This window comes from Symphalangus syndactylus, chromosome 8 (assembly GCF_028878055.3).
Source record: "Symphalangus syndactylus isolate Jambi chromosome 8, NHGRI_mSymSyn1-v2.1_pri, whole genome shotgun sequence".
In the NCBI taxonomy this organism is placed as follows: domain Eukaryota; kingdom Metazoa; phylum Chordata; class Mammalia; order Primates; family Hylobatidae; genus Symphalangus; species Symphalangus syndactylus.
In genome coordinates this window covers 145943133-145960766 of record NC_072430.2, presented here as the reverse complement: position 1 = coordinate 145960766, position 17634 = coordinate 145943133, and the positions used below count along the sequence as shown (strand labels likewise).

Genomic DNA, 17634 nt, shown 5'->3' with positions numbered 1-17634 from the left:
CGCCCCCTCCTGCGCGGCCTGCCGGGACTTGTAGTCCAACGCCAGCAGGCTTCCGGGCCCGGAGTGGGCGGTGGGACTCGGGGTCCCAGAGAGCCGTGCGCGGGCCGCGACGCCGAGCACCGCCCTCGCCGTCGCCTCCGGGCTTTCTCCGGTCGCTGCCGCCACCACCGTTGCTTCGCGGGCTGGGAGGCCCGGGGTCCCCGGGCGGACAGAAGCTGCGGGTGGGAGCCTTCGCGGGCGCTGCAGAGCGGGCCGGGGGAGGCCGGGATGGAGCCCCGTGGAGGTGGGCGCGCTGCCGGGCGGGTCGCTTGCGGCGATTGGGGAGGGGGTAGAGGGAGGGGCCCGGGGCGGGGCTCTGTGGCGGGGACACCCGGGCGGGGGCACCGGGAGGAAGCTGCCTCGGAAGAGGTGGGGGCGGGGACGGGAGGGGCGGCGAGCCCCCGGGAGCCTGGGCGTTAGGCCCGGGCGTGGCGGGGCCCCGGCGGCCTGGGGGTCTCCTGGGGCCACCCCTCCATGGATCCCGCAGTCCCGGAGCTCGGTCTCAGATGACTGAACTGGGCACCGAGCGCTCCTGCTGTCCCTCGCAGTGGACTGACGCCGCAGGGGCTAGCTAGCCGGCTCCGCGCCTCTCCGCGGGATCCAGACGCCTCCTGGGGCTGCCGGCGGAGGGTCTGAGGCGGCGCGGCCATGGCTCACCTCCGGGGATTTGCCAACCAGGTGAGGAGGGTGCAGGTCAGGGACACTAGCGGTCTCTCACCGAGGGGCGCCAGAGTCTCCTGGGGGTTCAGAGAGGAGCGCGCGTCGTGCGACCAGCGGAGCCGTCCTGAGGTGGGCGCAGGGCGGCCCCGGGGCTCTGCCGTGTGCCTGTGGCGTTTTGCGTGGCAGAAGCTCGCAGGCCTCTAGTAACCGAGCCCCTGGTGGCTCCGCCTGTGCGAGGGCGGTGGAGGTGCGTGAAGAGACACCGGCCCAGGGACAGGGCGCTGCCCCCAGCGCGGGGCGGGAACCTCATGTGAGCATCTGAAGGCAATGGAAGGTCAGGGGCCACACTGCGGCCTCAGCCTCGGCCACGGGTCATTCTGGCCGTGTTGGGCTGGGCAGGGGCTGTAGGGGAGACCCTGACGAGCGCCGAGGGGCTGAGATTGTGGAGAAGCAGATCTGAGTGGCCGGTGTGCAGGGAAAGCAGAGAACACGTGTGTGCTTTGGCCCAGGGGAGGGTGAAAAGGCTGCTCTGTGCAGAACCGGTTGCCCGAACGTGAGACCCATCTTTCTTCTTTAAAGAAGTCGTTTCCACTATGGAGCCACCTTTAAGTGTCTGGTGGAACAGCCTCGGAGGGAACCACTACAGCGAGCCCTTAGTGGTGCCAAAGGGCATGCCAGGGAAGGAGGGTGGGGACAGCCAACCTGGAGCCTGGGGACTTGCATTCTCTACCCCTCCCCACTTTTTTGACTCCGGCCGCTGGGTTTTCTTATATCTTAGGTGTTCGGTTTTGCTCTTCTTGATGCCTTGGTTCTGCCTAAGGTGTTGGAATCGCCGCTAAAATGTGTGGCCCTCGTTGTTCACTCCTATGTGCTGAATCCTTGAGAGTTGGGCGTGCAGTGGAACAGGAAGGGCGTCTGTTCGCATAGGGGCAGGAACTGGAGTCAGGGCTGCTTTGGAGGAAACCGGACCAGCCTGGAGACCCGGAACACCGTGTGTAGCTGTTGGGCCAGGCAGCCTGGACCTGCGTGGTCACAGATGGGCCTGGGGCTTGCTGACTGATGCCGAATTAAGCTAACAGACTTCTGATTTGCTTTTGGCATTCTGTATCTGGTAACTTACATGACTAAGGTGCTGGGAGAAGAATCTGCCACCAGTTTATTTTATTTTTATTTTTTTTAGACAGAGTTTCGCTTTTGTTGCCCAGGCTGGAGTGCAATGGTGCCATCTCCGCTCACTGCACCCTCTGCCTCCCAAGTACAAGCGATTCTTCTGTCTCGGCCTCCCAAGTAGCTCGGATTACAGGCATGCGCCACCATGCCCAGCTAATTTTGTATTTTTAGTAGAGACGGAGTTTCACCATGTTGGTCAGGCAGGTCTCAAACTCCTGACCTCAGGCGATCTGCTTGCCCTGGCCTCCCAAAGTGCTGGGATTACAGGCGTGAGCCACCGCGCTTGGCCAGTTTATTTTTAAGAACTGCAGAAATAACTCCTTTGGGTCACGGGATGAGAAATTGGAGCTCCGAGGTGCCTCGTAACTCTGTGCTGTTGGTTCTTGGTGCGATCAGGCCCAGGGAAGGGAGTGCGGGCACATTGGAGAAGGGATTCCAAAGGTAGGAAGCTCCTTTTGTCCTTTTAGGGTTCCCTTTGTCCCAGCCTGGATGATGAGAGACTTCATATAGTGTCAGAAAACCTGAGGGGCTGTGGTTTTCTCCTGAGATGGTTGCCAAGGTGTCCTGTGGACCTGTGGGGCAGCCCCTTTGTGGGAGAGTGGGGTGCATTCCCCCCATAGCCTGTGCTCCTGCCTTAGGCTTTTCCCCTCTACCTGGCCAGTTCCTGCCTGGCCTTGGAGGGCCCGAATGGCTGTGGGGTGCCAGAGCACTGTATCGTCACTCAGCTGCTGCCTGTCAGGTGGCAGCTGGGGATGTCTCAGCTATGTGTGCTGGGTCATTCCCCTTGTGTTGTGGGGCAACACTGACAGCAGACACATTGGCAAGTGGAGGCCCCAGCCTGGCAGCCCCAGGGCTAATGTGGAGAACAGGTGTCCACCGCCAGAGTCAGCTGAGTGGCCTGAGTGATCATCCAGGCCACAGCTGCTGCTACATCCAAAAGAGGATTCGCAGCCTCCAGGCCAGGGGCCCACTTACCCTTTCTTTTCCAGGTGGGGGTGGGGATGGCTTGCCTTGGCTTGGCCTGCGATGTCATTGTAGGGCCAGGATCACAGCCAAGAGGGTTCCTGTCACACAGTTTCTGCTTGGGCTGATGAGCCCTGGCTCTGGCTTAGGGGTCCACTGTGCTCCCCTGCTCTGAAGCAGTAGAGGTCTGAGTGCCTACCCAGCGGTTTCCCTTCCGGGGCTGCTGTGATGGAGCAGATTGAGCTCCAGGCCCTGTGTGGAGAGCAGCATGGCCTCAGCAGGGAGCAGGAAGTAGAGCAGAGCAGGAGGATGTGTCATCCATAGAGGCCTGAAGAGTGGGAAAGGGATCTCTGGGAGTCGGAGGGCTGGTGGTGCTGGGTAATGCTGCCAGGCCATGGCCCTGCTTTCGCCAGGCCGTCTCTTAGGCCACCTTAGACAGGAGTAGATGGGAGGACACAAGCTCAGGGCACCAACCAGACCTCCTGGAATCCCCAGGACTCCCTTGGGGTCTTTGCGGGTGCTTGGGCAGGGTTGGGTTGAGGCTGAGGCCAGGCCTACAGGCTAATGGCTTTGGTGGAGTAGCGTCCCGGGGCTCTGAGTAAGCGTTGATGGGCTGAGCAAACAGGGAGGATTTGACAAGGTGGCGATGGGCCTGCTGGAAGAGGAGCAGGCAGAAGAGGGGCTGCTTCTGCGGATCACCTGAGGTCAGGAGTTCGAGACCAGCCTGGCCAACATGATGAAACCCTGTCTCTACAAAAATACAAAAAAAAAAAAATAATAATAATGGGGCATGATGGCGTGTGCCTGTAAGCCCAGCTACTCGGGAGGCTGAGGTGGAAGAATCACTTTAACCTGGGAGGCGGAGGTTGCAGTGAGCCGAGATCACGCCACTGCACTCCAGCCTGGGCAACAGAGCGAGACTCTATCTCAAAAAAAAAAAAAGAAGAGGGGCTGCTTCTTAACCTTGTCCTGCACCTGGCATCCAGGACTGGGCTAGGAACGGGTGGTTCTCCACCAGAAATGGAGCAAACAGGAAGGAGGAAACGGAGATGATGCTCTCTATGGCAGGCGGGTGATACTTTAACACTGACTGCTTACCTATGACAGCCTGTGGGCTGATGAGCTTATGCTTTGACATGCACCTGTGGTCCCAGCTACTCAGAAGGCTGAGGAGACCAGCCTGGGCACACAGCAAGACCCTCCATCTCAAAAAAAGAAAAGATTGCATGTTCTGGGTTGACTTTCCTTTCAGATAGGGGCTGGTTCTGACCTCATCTGTGCCACCCACCCCCAACCTGGAGACAGCTGAGCACCTGTGACTTGTCAGCTTTGAATTTTTCCTGGCTTCTCTTTAGAACACATGGTCAGCAGCACTGGTGGGGCTGGGGGCAGACAGCTCACCTTGGCCAGCACGACTGGAGTGACCCCAGGCAGTACTCAGCTCTCTCTATTCTGCCGAGTTTCTTGACCTTGGCTTTGGGGACTCCTGGTAGCAGGTGGGCTCAAGGTACCCCCTGCCGTTTCCTCCATGGGTACTGGCTGCTGTACTGATGGGAGAATGAGAAAGGTCACTTTTGACTCGACCAGCTGTCTCAACTGGCCAGACCTTTGGGCTAAGCAAGGGTCTGTGTGTACACTGCAGCTGGCCTGCTCTAGCTGCTGCATGGAGGCCACCTGCACACCCCCATGCTCTGACAAGCCAGCCTTGCAGGGAAAGGTTAGGTGGCCTCTGGCCCTCCCCTAACTGCCTTTCCTTCCCCAGAGTTCCTGTCACCTCGGGGTCTGGCACTCAAAAAGGGATGTGCAGCAGCAAGTTTCAAGGTGTGGGCCTGTGTGCCGCCCCTTCCACCCTCCTGGTTAGAAACCCTGGGAGGTCAGCTAATTGGCAGTTTCACACGGAAATGTTGCCTCAGGCTGGTGCAATGTCCAGTTGGCTTCAACCAGCTCCTCTGCTGGGCTTAGGCCTGGGGTGGACCCAGCACACAAGTGTCCAGGGGGTGAGTGTGAGGGCTGTGTGTGGTGTACCCCATCCTTCTTGGAGGGCACGGTCTCCCCAGGCCCAGGAACGTGGAGGGCACCCCCACCCATGGACCCGTCCTGTCTTCAGTGTTTTTGTGGCATAATTAGTCGTTTTGCCTTTTTTTTTTTTTTTGAGACAGAGTCTTGCTCTGTCACCCAGGCTAGAGTGCAGTGGCACGATCTCCACCTCCTGGATTCATGCCATTCTCCTGCCTCAGCCTCCCGAGTAGCTGGTGCTGCAGGTGCCCACCACCACGCCCGGCTAATTTTTTGTATTTTTTAGGAGAGACGGGGTTTCACCGTGTTAGCCAGGATGGTCTCCATCTGCTGACCTCGTGATCTGCCCGCCTCGGCCTCCCAAAGTGTTGAGATTACAGGTGTGAGCCACCGCGCCCGGCCCGTTTTGCCTTTTTATGCTCTGCCACACTAAATTGGCATCAAGACCCTTGATGTTGTTGGGGGAGGGGCTGTGCGTGGTGGCTCACGCCTGTAATCCCAGCACTTTGGGAGGCTGAGGTGGGCAGATCACCTGAAGTCAGGAGTTCAAGACCAGCCTGGCCAACATGGTGAAACCTTACCTCTACTAAAAATACAAAAAATTAACTGGGGGTGGTGGTGCATGCCTGTAATTCCAGCTACTCGGGAGGCTGAAGCAGAAGAATCGCTTGAACTCAGGAGGCAGAGGTTGCAGTGAGCCAAGATTGCGCCACTACACTCCAGCCTGGGTGACAGAGCGAGCAGCCATCTCAAAAACATTTAAAAAAGGGTCGAGGCTTGAGTACACACCTCTGCTGGCTTCCCCTGGACTCTGGGCCTGGGCCACAGACCAAGCACCTTCCACACCAGTGGCTCAGAAGCTTTCAGGCATTGCTTCTTTAAATCTGAGGACTGTGTGAGGCAGCTTTCTGCATCAAGAAAGCATCAGTTTCTAACTCCGCGCTAGTGTAGCTGTCAGGAGGACTTGACGTAGGGGTGAGGGAAGCCCTTTCTAAATATGTGACTTTCAGGAGTGAAGGAGAACTTGGTTAACACATACTGAGGTTTTTTGTTTTTGATGAGTTTTTTTTCTTTTTTAAAAATTTTTTTTTTATTTTTTTGAGACATAGTTTCGCTCTTGTTGCCCAGGCTGGAGTGCGATGGTGCGATCTTGGCTCACTGCAACCTCTGCCTCCCTGGTTCAAGTGATTCTTCTGTCTTGGACTCTCAAGTAGCTCGGATCACAGGCATGCGCAACCACGCCCGGCTAATTTTTTTTGTATTTAGTAGAGATGGGGTTTTACCATGTTAGTCAGGCTGGTTGCGAACTACTGACTTCAGGTGATCCACCTGCCTTGGCCTCCCAGAGTGCTGGGATTTCAGGTGTGCAGTACCAAGCCTGGCCTGATGAGTTTATTTTTTAGTAGTTTCAAATTTATAGCAAATTAAGAGCGAGCTCCCAAATCCCCCCCTCACCTCCAGGGGCCATTAACCTATTAACATCTCTCATGGGGCTGGCATGTTGTTAGGGTTAGATGAGGCAACCTTCATGCCGTGTCATCACCTAAGGCTCCTGTTTCCAGCAGGGTTCATTGAGTTGGCTTGGCCTCTTTATACTTTCTGGGGACTTTTTCCCTTGCATGGAAAGTTCAGTTTAGGCTTTTTTTTTTTTTAATGGAGTTTGGTTCTTGTTGCCCAGGTTGGAGTGCAATGGTGCGGTCTTGGCTCACTGCAACCTCCGCCTCCCGGGTTCAAGCAATTCTCCTGCCTCAGCCTCCCGAGTAGCTGGGATTACAGGCATGAGCCACCACGACCAGCTAATTTTTTTGTATTTTTATTAGAGATGGGGTTTCACCATGCTGGCCAGGCTGGTCTCGAACTCCTGACCTCAAGTGATCCACCTGCCTCAGCATCCCAAAGTGCTGGAATTACAGGCATGAGCCACCGCGCCTGGCCAAGTTTAGTTTTTGAACACAAAGGGATAAAGGAAGAAACCAGAGAAGAATTGAGGTGCGCTCTGTCGGACTCCCTCTTCCCTACAGGTCCCTTCCTCCCCAGCAGGGCAGCCTCTGCCTGTCCCCCGCCTCTCGTGACTGGCGTTGTCTGCCCTCTGTCCCCCCTGGCCCTACAGCACTCTCGAGTGGACCCTGAAGAGCTGTTCACCAAGCTCGACCGCATTGGCAAGGGCTCATTTGGGGAGGTCTACAAGGGCATCGATAACCACACGAAGGAGGTGGTGGCCATCAAGATCATTGACCTGGAAGAGGCCGAGGATGAGATCGAGGACATCCAGCAGGAGATCACCGTCCTCAGCCAGTGCGACAGCCCCTACATCACCCGCTACTTTGGCTCCTACCTAAAGGTGCCTGTTGGGGGGAGGTGGGGACCCTGCTGGTGCTGTGCCTGGCCCCGTTCCATGTCAGAGGGACTGAATGACATGCCAGAGGGTGCAAGGTGGCCTTGACAGTTCAGTGCATGCCCTCTAGGAAATTGCCCTGGGCAGGCAGGGTGTGAGCAGGGTCCACGAGGGTCAGTTGGCTGTAAATGGCCACTGGGACCGACTTGCCTGCCTGTGGTAAGGCAGTGAGGGCGCTGCTAGGAGCACTCTGGGGGGCCCCTGCTGGCAGTGGTGAGTGGGCCTGTGAGGAGCAGGTGGGCTGGTGGTGCCAGGATCTGGGGTATAGGGAACGCTGTGGCCATCCTGCCCAGGAGGATGATGGGTGTGTTGAGTCACGTGCTTGCCAGCCATGCCCTCTTCCCAGCCTTGTAGGACTGGATCAGCAGCCTGGTTTTTGATGGGGTCTTGGTGAAGTGGACTCAGCCACCGCTCTGTGTACTCAGCCCGTCCTCTGAGCATCTGTAGCAGTGGTGTGGCAGGAGGGGAGATGGGCAAGGCCGAGAGAGCCCTTTCCTGTTCAGGGTTCTTGGCAGGGATGGGACCAGTGGGGCCTGGGCCCTGGCTGACTCCGGCCTGTGACTCCCACCCCGGAGCACACCCTTCCTCCTGCTGCCAAATGCTGATGGGTTTGTCTCCGGTCCCAGAGCACCAAGCTGTGGATCGTCATGGAGTACCTGGGTGGCGGCTCAGCACTGGACTTGGTGAGGCATAGGCCATGGCAGTGGGGGGTCTGCAGTGTCCGAGTCCCCTGCCCCTCAGACTCATGGGCTCCAGGGGCCACCTCTTGTTTGGTGTCATGGCACGTTAGGTGTTAATTAGGAATCGTCTAAAGCAAAAATGAACTGCCATCCGCACGTCTGCCCAGTTGGTGCTGAAAGGGGTCCTGGCCTGTGGGAGTAGGGGGGGCAGGCCTGCTGGGAGATGGCTAGAAGCCTCTTTTTCTGTTACATGACAGTAAGGTGAGGCTGGTTTATATGCTTTAGAAAGAGCCTCCACCACCCCACTCCCATCTGAAACTTAGTTCTGTTTGAGAAGTAAAGGAACATGAAGCCTCCAGCTATCTGCAGGGACAGCCCTCCCCTGTCAGCGAGGCGGAGAACTCAGGCATTGGGCCTGGGACAGGAGCTGAGGCCCTGCTGTCCCACCTTCCTCTCCAGCTTAAACCAGGTCCCCTGGAGGAGACGTACATTGCCACGATCCTGCGGGAGATTCTGAAGGGCCTGGATTATCTGCACTCCGAACGCAAGATCCACCGAGACATCAAAGGTCCTGCTGGGGGTGGATGTGGCTCTTGTAATGTCCTGAGCCCCACTGACCTTAGAGAGGCCGGGGCCTGTGAGGGGCAAGTGGCTAATGGTGCCCAGGGTCTGGAGTATAGAGAACCCTGTGGCCACCCTGAAACTGAGGAGTCCTGTCTCGCTTCATTTCCAGAAGATACTGCTTGTAACAGTTTCCTTGTACGCTGAGGAAACCAGCTGTGGACCGAGCGTAGGAAAGGGCCACGCTTAGCCGGAGTTGTTGGTTCCCTGTGGCTCACGGCACAACAGCAAGTGTAGAATTGAGTAGCCCCAGCTTGTGGTCTGGCCCTGCACAGAGCAGACACGAGGCTGGGCCAGCCCACGGGGAGGGACTTGCCACTGACACTGAGCCATCTCTGTCATGTAGGGACGATTCTGGTGGAGCAAGGGGCTTCCTGGCAGGCCCATGTTGGCCACACCCTTGGTCAGGGTCACCTCTGCAGTAGCCCCCAGTGGATGAAGTTGCTTGTCGTTGGGATTTGTTGTAAAAGCCAAATGCAGGAGGAGCCCTGGAGCTCGGAGTGGAGCCCTTGGGCTCCTGCTGGCAATGCCCCTGTGGCCCTAGGTGGCCCTGGGTTTGAGAGTGGCAAGGAGGGCTGAGGTCCTGAGGACAGCCCTGCTGTGCCCTAGGAGGCCAGGTGGATGGTACCCTGGCCCTTCCCAGGGGGCCCTGGGTGGAGCCACATGGAGCCTGGGATGACGCCTGCCTGTCCTGTGTCGAGCAGCTGCCAACGTGCTACTCTCGGAGCAGGGGGATGTGAAGCTGGCGGACTTTGGGGTAGCAGGGCAGCTCACAGACACGCAGATTAAGAGGAACACATTTGTGGGCACCCCCTTCTGGATGGCGCCTGAGGTCATCAAGCAGTCGGCCTACGACTTCAAGGTGGGTGCAGCAGGCGGGCGGGGGGGTGCGGGCACCACGCCTGGCTCGGGTGCTCAGGGCAGTGACAGTCCTTGTGTTCTGTCCAGGCTGACATCTGGTCCCTGGGGATCACGGCCATTGAGCTGGCCAAGGGGGAGCCTCCAAACTCTGACCTCCACCCCATGCGCGTCCTGTTCCTGATTCCCAAGAACAGCCCACCCACGCTGGAGGGCCAGCACAGCAAGCCCTTCAAGGAGTTCGTGGAGGCCTGCCTCAACAAGGACCCCCGCTTCGTAAGGCCCGCCTCTGGCCCGGCCCCTTCTAGACGGGATATGGAGGGAGGGCATTCGCTTGGGGTGGGCAGCACAGCCCGGAGGCCTAGGCCCACCAGCCTTGTAGCTGTGAGGACCCGCCCCGGTCCAGGCTGCTTCACGTTTGCTTCCCTGAGGCAGAGCTTGGCTGGGCCCAGTGACTAGTGTTCCCCGGACCCCCTGCAGCGGCCCACAGCCAAGGAGCTCCTGAAGCACAAGTTCATCACACGCTACACCAAGAAGACCTCCTTCCTCACGGAGCTCATCGACCGCTACAAGCGCTGGAAGTCAGAGGGGCATGGCGAGGAGTCCAGCTCTGAGGACTCTGACATGTAGGGACCTGGTTTATCCTCATGGTGACCCTAGGTGCTGTGACGTGGGTGGTCCCCACTCCAGAAGCAGGGGCGTGGGCCCTGGGGGTGAGGGTGACCAGATATAGTGTTGGGCAGGGACCCCCTCAATGCTGCAGGACGGGGCCTGCTGAGGCATCAGCTGGACCCCGTGGCCTGGCAGAGCCCCGTCCGGTACGTCGGGTTTCCCTTGGCCGTGAGGTGTGCCCTGAGGCCCTCATGCCTCCTGGCCGTCTTCCCACTGGCCCTGGCAACTCCTCATCCTCTTCAGTGATGGCGAGGCGGAGGACGGGGAGCAGGGCCCCATCTGGACGTTCCCCCCTACCATCCGGCCGAGTCCACACAGCAAGCTTCACAAGGGGACGGCCCTGCACGGCTCACAGAAGGTCTGTTCCTGGCCTGGCCTTTGCCCTCTGTGCACCCCTGGGGCCGTGGGGTGGCCTGGGTGTGGGACCCAGCTTTGTCCACCCAGTGTCTGGAGCTTGGGAAAGGCAGGGGTGGTCTGAAGCCCACTGTGGCACTGGGCCTGGTGTGGAGACCCCGAGCCCCAGCATGTGCCGGGAAGATGGCCTGTTCGGAGCCAAGTTTGTGAGGAGAGGGTGGGAGTCGCAGGCCCTCAGAGTCAGGCCCTCTGGGTGGCTTGATGGTTTTCGGGCCGGCCCTGGATGTGTGCCCCGACAGGCTGCTCCCAGCCTCTGTCTCTTCAAGGCTAGATCCTGGGCAGGGATGGGAGTGCCCTGCCTGTCGCCTGCAGTGCCCTGCTCACCCTGGGCCTCCACTTCCTTTGCAGCCTGCGGAGCCTGTCAAGAGGCAGCCGAGATCCCAGTGCCTGTCCACGCTGGTCCGGCCCGTCTTCGGAGAGGTGAGGTTGGGGCTGGGGCTGGGCCTGGAGTCCCGCCAGGGACGAGGCTGGGACGCTGTTCCACGGAGATGTCTCCCTCACAGCACCGTGGGGCGGTTTCAGCTTCCAGCTTTCCTGCAGCTGATTATGGGTTGGGTTTTCTGAGTGGAAGGAGCAGAATCTGCTACAATGACTCCTTTTGTACTCCCAGACCTGCCAAGGTTCTCTGGGTTCCTAGGGTGACTTTTTTTTCTTCAGGTGCAAACACAGATGACCCTTCTATAGAGAAAGCAGAGAAGGTTTAGTCGGGGGTCCATCCCAGGGCAGGTGCCGCCCTGATTAGTCACGTGACCCTGCATCAGCGTCACCTACTGATGGGCAGTCAGCACCATCCTCAGAAATGTGATGCAGCCAGGACCTCTGTGCCCAGGGTGTGGCCAGTGGGCTTGGGCCCAGGTGTGCCCTCCAGGAGCCCTACCTGGAGCCTGGGGAGGGAGGATGGAGGATGTGGGTGAGAGGTGGTGACAGCAGAGCCTGCCTGAGGATGGCAAAGGGTGGAGCACAGTCGAGGGACATTGGCTCCAGCCCATGTGGAGGCCCCAGCGGGAAGCAGCCATTCAGGCCCAGGTCCTGGGCAGCCTGCTGATCTAGCCACAGCCCCCGGAGGGTGGGTGACACCCGGTCAGGTGGCTGGAGGTGACAGGAGGCTCAGATGCTGGTGTCCTGATGGAGGTCAGATCTGGGCCTGGTTGTGCTTTGGGAGTTTCTGGGCTTCGTGTTTTTGGGTCTGATTAGACCCATTCAATGGCTTCCATGACCCTCAGCTGGGAGGAAGCCATCTGGTCCCCTCCTGAGAACCGAGGTCCGAGATTCCCTGGAGTGTAGAGGGAGGGTAGGGGCTGTGGGAAAGGACCACTAGGGTCCCCATTGTCAGGGCAGGGGCAGAGGCTTCCTTGGGCCACCTCACTTCCCGGCTTGCTGAAGGGCTCTCGGGTGTGGGTCCTAGGCGAAGGCCCTGAAGGCCTCCAGCATGAGTCTGGCTGAGCAAAGGAGCGGGTTCCCTGAAGGCCTGTCCTCGGGTCCAGGGTCAGACGTGGTGGTCTTTTCACAGCTCAAAGAGAAGCACAAGCAGAGTGGCGGGAGCGTGGGTGCGCTGGAGGAGCTGGAGAACGCCTTCAGCCTGGCCGAGGAGTCCTGCCCCGGCATCTCAGACAAGCTGATGGTGCACCTGGTGGAGCGAGTGCAGAGGTGAGGGCGGCCGTGCCATAGGGTCGGGGAGAGCACCCCCACCAAGAAGCTGGATGTGGGGTGAGGTCCAGTGCTCACTCGTGGGTGTAGCTGCATTTGGCACTACATGGGTTCGCTTCACTCTGGGAAGGGGCAGCGTGGCATCCTCTTCCTTGTTTGGACCCAGCTCACAGGGCCATGGAGACTTTGGGGCTGGAGACAGTGGGCAGGGCCTTTCCAGTGTAAGTGTCTGAGGCAGCGTCTCAGGGTTCCGGCCTCAGTGGCCACATGGCTGTCCTCAGCTGGCCTCTGCCCTCCACCTGGTGGCTCCCGGGAGCTACTCTGACACGCTGGTGGCAAAACGTCAGAGCTGCCCCTGTGCTGACTCGAGTCCTTAGCAAAGAGACAGGGCAGGACAGATGCTGGGCCCTCCACTGCCCAACGGACTTAGGGTCCAACCACCATGCTGCCGGCAGATGTGCCAAGTCCTGGTCCACACACAGGGACCCCTTCCTGGCACCCCTGGGCAGCAGCTCTGGGGGTGGGGTCTGGGCCAGTCAGTGCTGCTGCTGAGACCCTGTGCACTGGGGACACCTTCAGACCCACGTGGTGCAGTGGCCTGTCAGGGCTGTCACCGCAGACTGCACACCCAAGAGGCCGTCAGGAGCCTGGGCACAGAGGTGCACGCACACAGCAGTGGGCTCTTCTCTCTGCAGGTTTTCACACAACAGAAACCACCTGACATCCACCCGCTGAAGTGTGCTGCTGTTCAGATAGGGGACAGAAGGTCCTTTGTTTTTGTTCTGAGCTCCGTAAGAACTGTGCTGACTTGGAAGGTGCCCTGTGCTGTGTCGTGCCTGCGGGGACACATCAGATCCTGTGGGCCTCACATGCCAGGTCACCAGGTCACCGTCTCCTTCCACCCCTGCAGTGTGCTGTTCTGCACATCGGGGATGCTGTTCTATATGCCCACTGCCCTCCTCCCTCTCCTGGCCCAGCAGTAGAGCTCACGGGGGCTCCAGCAGCTGGTGTGGCCCTCATGAGCTACGCCTGGGTCTTCTGCAGACTCACGCAGCCCTATGGCCGCTCAGACCAAGACGCAGAGCAACTATCAGGGCAGCTCTGCCTTCTCTTCCCATGAGGTGGGGAGAGGCAACAGGGCAGCCCCCAGAGAAGTGTCCTGGCCACTGTCCTCCCAGGGCCCATGATGGCCATAGATTTGCCTTGTGGTGTTGGATCAGGTACTGTGTCTGCTCATAAGTACTTGTGTCATCCAGAATGTTTTGTTTTTTAAGAATATTGAATTTACTTGTTTCCTGAAATATTCTGAGGTTAATATGTTAGTTTTCATAGAACATTGAGAGGCCCCTGCCACTTTCAATAAAGACCTGACTTGGAGACATGCAGGTGTGTGTGGTGGGGCCTGGGCCATGCAGGGCTGCTGCGTCTCTGGTCCCAAGTCCTCATCACAGCACGCAGAGACTGCAGCCCAGCCCCGCTTCGAAACTTCCCTGTGACTGATTCCTGGGCTCTGCTTGGCCCACTGGAAGAAGAACAGAGCAGGCAGAGGAGAATGCAGGTAGGGAGATGCTGTTTATTTTTAATCATCAAATGTGTGTGAACAAAGCAGTCGCCTGTCTACTTCCTGTTGGAAGGGAATGCTGGGCACTAATAAATTAGAGGACCCCACCCTCCCAGGGCACAGGGGGACTTTGGTTTCTGCTTCTCCAGAGGTACATGGGGAACAAGCGTGGCTTCTGCCAGACTTGTTTAGCTGTGACCTGCAGGGCAGGCCCCTGGGGCTGCCACTTGGTTCACCAGATGGAAGGTCAGCATGGCTGTGCCACGCTTGTCTGAAAGGGTCCTGGCAGTGGGTATGCAGGGTGTATGGCAGGGCCTCTTTTCCAGTGCTTGCTCTAGGCCAGTCCTCAGCAGGGACCCTGCTCTGGGGAGAGAGGCAGGGTGTGCCCAGGCTTTGGTGCGATGCCCAGAGCTCTGCTCAGGCCTTGTCTGCGTCTTTGAGCCAGGGGCCTGGGGGCTGTGGCTTGAGAGGCTCCGCGATGAAGACCCGCACATTTTTCCCAGGGCCCCACATAGCTGCCGGCATGCACTAGGTCTTGGGTAGGGGGATGAAGCCCCTCCTAGATGTTACATGAGGCCCACCCACACTGTTGGTGCCAGTGGGGATCCAGTGAGACCACAGCCACTTCCCATCTGTTGAGAAGCCTCAGGACAGAGGCCACCTCTGTGTCCTACTGTTCTTTGTAGTTGTGTCCAAACCTGGGCAGGTTGAGCGTCATTCCTCCTTCCCCCTGACCATCCCCCCCAGCCCTGAGGAGGGTTGGGGGCCGTCCTGCACGATGCTTGGAGTCCTCCCGGCTGAGCTGCTGGCCCCCTGGATCACCTCCATCCACCTGGAGCAGAGGGCGGCCATCAGACCAGTGAGCCAGCTTGTACTCAGACACTGTCCCAAGAACAACCCAGGATACCGGACAAGCAGGACAAAAGAAGGGTTAAAAACCTGGGGCCGGGTTTTTAGAAACCTGGTGTGGTGGCTCACGCCTGTAATCCCAGCACTTTGGGGGGCTGAGGCAGATGGATCACTGGAGGTCAGGAGTTCGTGACCAGCCTGGCCAACATGGTGAAACCCTGTCTCTACTAAAAATACAAAAATTAGCCAGGCGGCGTGGCACGCATGCCTGTAATCTCAGTTACTCAGGAGGCTGAGGCAGAAGAATCGCTTGAACCCTGGAGGTGCAGGTTTTATAGTGAGCCAAGATTGTACCACTGCACTCCAAGCCTGAGTGACAGAGGAAGACTGACTCCATCTCAAAAAAAAAAAAAGCATTGCTGTTTTTTTGGAAATGCTGGAAGCACTGCTCAGCCCTTCCTTTCCAGGGCCCAGAAAACTTGCCTCCACTCCCATGAGTAGAAACGGGAGCTCAGGAGACACTGATGTTCCTTGGGGCCCCAGTCAGGCCTCGGTAGCTGACCAGGGCTGCCTCCTGCAAAATTACCTTTCAAATGTGTACTTGCTCTCAGCCCGGAAGAAGTAGACGTGGGATTTGAACTGGAGCTTGAAAACATAGTCTTTGTGTATGCCATCGGCCTCGCTGGGGATGCTCACGCTGTAGCCCAGCAGTGGGAGGCTGGCCAGTGGGTAGTCATCCTGGAAGACAGCATAGGGACACGGGTTCCAGGGGCTGGGTTGCCGCAGGGAGTGTCCATTTCTCTGCTACCTGCACAACAGTGGCACGTACAAATGCCCACGGTCCAAGGGAGCCAGTTTCCCTGTTCACACAACACAGGGTGTGTGGGCAAAGCATGGGAGGGCAGAACCAAAATACAAAAGGGACACAGATGAGCAGGGTAAGTGTCTGCCAGCATCACCTGCATTGGGTGCCAGTGAAACTCCAGTACCTGATGAGTTTTGTAGAAGAACAAACAGAAGTTGGTAAAGACGACCCAGAGCTTCTGCCAGCCATGACTGTTTTTGAACTTTCTTAGCAGATATCCTGAAAGCTGGTTCTGTCAATAAAGGAAAAGTGCAGGTGCATTAACCAGCACCCAGGACCCCCTGCCCCATCTCCCTGGGGCCTTGTGGGAGTGGGTTTGCTCCCCAAGACTAGCCACCTGCATGCTTTCTCCAGCTGAGGCCTTGATTTTACCTCTGGACTGCTATGAACAGCAGCTTTATCAGTACGTAAGTCCAACAGAAGCATGTTAAAAACCCAGAGTGATATTCCAGGCACCAAGAAAAGTGAGTTCCCTTTCCCTGTGCATAATAAAGTCAGTGTTCAGTAACTAGCATCCACAAACCCATCCAACAGCCAGAAGAGAGAAGATGATACCTTAAGAGACAGTACACTGAGCCAAGTCTGGAAGGTTCTTTAAAATGATGGGTGGGGGAGAGGCAAGTAAAGGCACACACAAGATGCCCCACTGCAGCCCCATCCCTAAGCACGTGGCATCTATTCTGCCAGGATTAGGCATGGCTTTGGCGCTGGAGTGGCTGGGCTCACGGGGCTCACATGAGCCTCCCGCCTTCAGGGTGGTGTTCAGGGGTTGCACTCTAAGATGGGGGAGCGGGCCTGGCTAGGACTCTGCTCAGATCTCAGGTGTCCTGGGCTGGCCATAAGCTGGTGGGCCCAGGTCAGGGACCTGCTGCACCCTGACCTACCCAGGGTCATCAGGGGAGAGGCTCGGGCTCAGCCCCCTCACTGGGGTGCTGGGGTAGCTCCTGAGCCCCTGCCCAGCAGATTGTGGCTGGGGTGAATTATGGGGAGACAGCAAGAAGGACAAGAGCTCTGGGTGGAGTAAGAGCAGGCTTAGGGAAGGGTGTGGGGGCACCAGGCTGAGGAACCTGGCGACCCACAGTGGCATTTGCAGTGAGATGGCCCATGCAGTGAGATAGGGCTGACCACCCTCTATGGCAGGGTGCCTGGGCAAAGCCTCCCCAGCTCCAAGCCCGAGGTGAAGGGTTTTGGAGGCACTGGGAGGGGGGCTGCAGGGGATGTGTCTGGGAGGGCTTTTCTCAGATCCACTACACACCAGCTCCAGGCCCTGAGGACACGCCCCGCCTGCTGGACTTCATCAGACACCAGACCTGAAACACCCTTTTCAAAGAGGGTTTGACTGGATGAGGGGCACTTTCCATACCCACTTCTACCAAGAGGAGAGTAAGAGGCAGTCCTCTGGGGCCAAGCCTGCCTGCTGGTACCCTCCTGAGGTCCCTTCCTCAGCAGCCAAGTGCAGAGACAGCCGGGAACATTCCAGATGCACTGAGGCGGTGCTCGCGGTCGTACCTCGACAGCTGCACTGTGGTCTGCCCTGGACACGCTGGTGTTCCGGTACCAGCACACGTGCATTGTGGTGTTGACCCGGTGCTGGCCATGCCCTTCCAGGGAGCTGCGGGCACCCCGAGCGTCATCTTCTGACTCCTGCTCCAGAGATACCTCGTTGGGGGATCCTGGGGAGAAGTCAGCAGCGTCTCAGGGGGAACCCCTTGCGGCCTCTGCTTGCCAGATACTTCCACCCCTTGGGTTCCTCTCGGGTGGCCCTGGGGAAATGGGGAGCCCTTGGTGCTAGGCCACCTGCTGGCTGAGAGCAAAACCACACGTGCTTCTGCCAGAGCAGCCCAATTGACACCTCTTCCCGCCCAGGCATGAGGCGTAGCCTGGAACATACCTTGTGGAAGGGGATTGTGTGGGAGCTTAGCGGGCCAATGGGGACCAAGGAAAACAGTTTCCAGAAAAAGCCTCCTTAGATGTAGTGGAGGTCTCCTGGGGGGTCATGGCCAGCACTCACTGGGGGGACGAGTACACACAGTGCTGCCTGGCAGCGCAGGGGCCGTGTCACCGCCACTCTTGGCTGCTTGGATCGCGGAGTTCAGGTCGAGCATCCACTTCTCTTTCTCCAGCCGAGTGCTGCGGGGAGGAGGGCAAGCCGTCAGGGCACCTGTTCTCCCACATTCTGCTTTGTCCTGCCTGGTGAGAGGACTAGGAAACGTGTCCCCTCCAG

General features: G+C 58.4%; 2 protein-coding genes across 11 annotated transcripts in view; one reads left to right on the top strand and one right to left on the bottom strand.

Annotated features, from left to right (window-relative positions):
• Positions 1–72: 72 nt before the first annotated feature.
• On the top strand, positions 73–13516 carry STK25 (serine/threonine kinase 25). Of its 7 annotated transcripts, XM_055291253.2 has the most exons (12): positions 73–221; positions 588–717; positions 6959–7189; positions 7870–7926; positions 8383–8491; positions 9249–9406; positions 9493–9678; positions 9883–10028; positions 10318–10432; positions 10837–10908; positions 11999–12135; positions 12831–13516. In XM_055291253.2, the coding sequence occupies exons 2-12, from the start codon at positions 688–690 to the stop codon at positions 12868–12870; spliced, it is 1281 nt and encodes a 426-aa protein (XP_055147228.1). In that variant the 5' UTR covers positions 73–221; positions 588–687; the 3' UTR covers positions 12871–13516. The 7 variants fall into 7 exon arrangements, with proteins under 7 accessions (XP_055147228.1, XP_055147231.1, XP_055147230.1 ...); XM_055291256.2 differs by lacking the exon at positions 588–717 and having other exon boundaries at positions 94–283; XM_055291255.2 differs by lacking the exon at positions 6959–7189 and having other exon boundaries at positions 128–221.
• Positions 13517–13694: 178 nt separating this feature from the next.
• The window catches only part of FARP2 (FERM, ARH/RhoGEF and pleckstrin domain protein 2), a 152505-nt gene continuing 148565 nt past the window's right edge, over positions 13695–17634 (bottom strand). For all 4 annotated transcript variants that reach the window (XM_055291246.2, XM_055291245.2, XM_063645343.1 and 1 more), the window contains 5 exons: positions 17422–17540; positions 16920–17083; positions 15535–15642; positions 15132–15283; positions 13695–14528 (listed from right to left, as the gene is read on the bottom strand). In XM_055291246.2, coding sequence (XP_055147221.1) covers positions 14411–14528; positions 15132–15283; positions 15535–15642; positions 16920–17083; positions 17422–17540 — 661 coding nt within the window. In that variant the 3' untranslated portion in view covers positions 13695–14410. The remainder of the gene's footprint in view (positions 14529–15131; positions 15284–15534; positions 15643–16919; positions 17084–17421; positions 17541–17634) is intronic.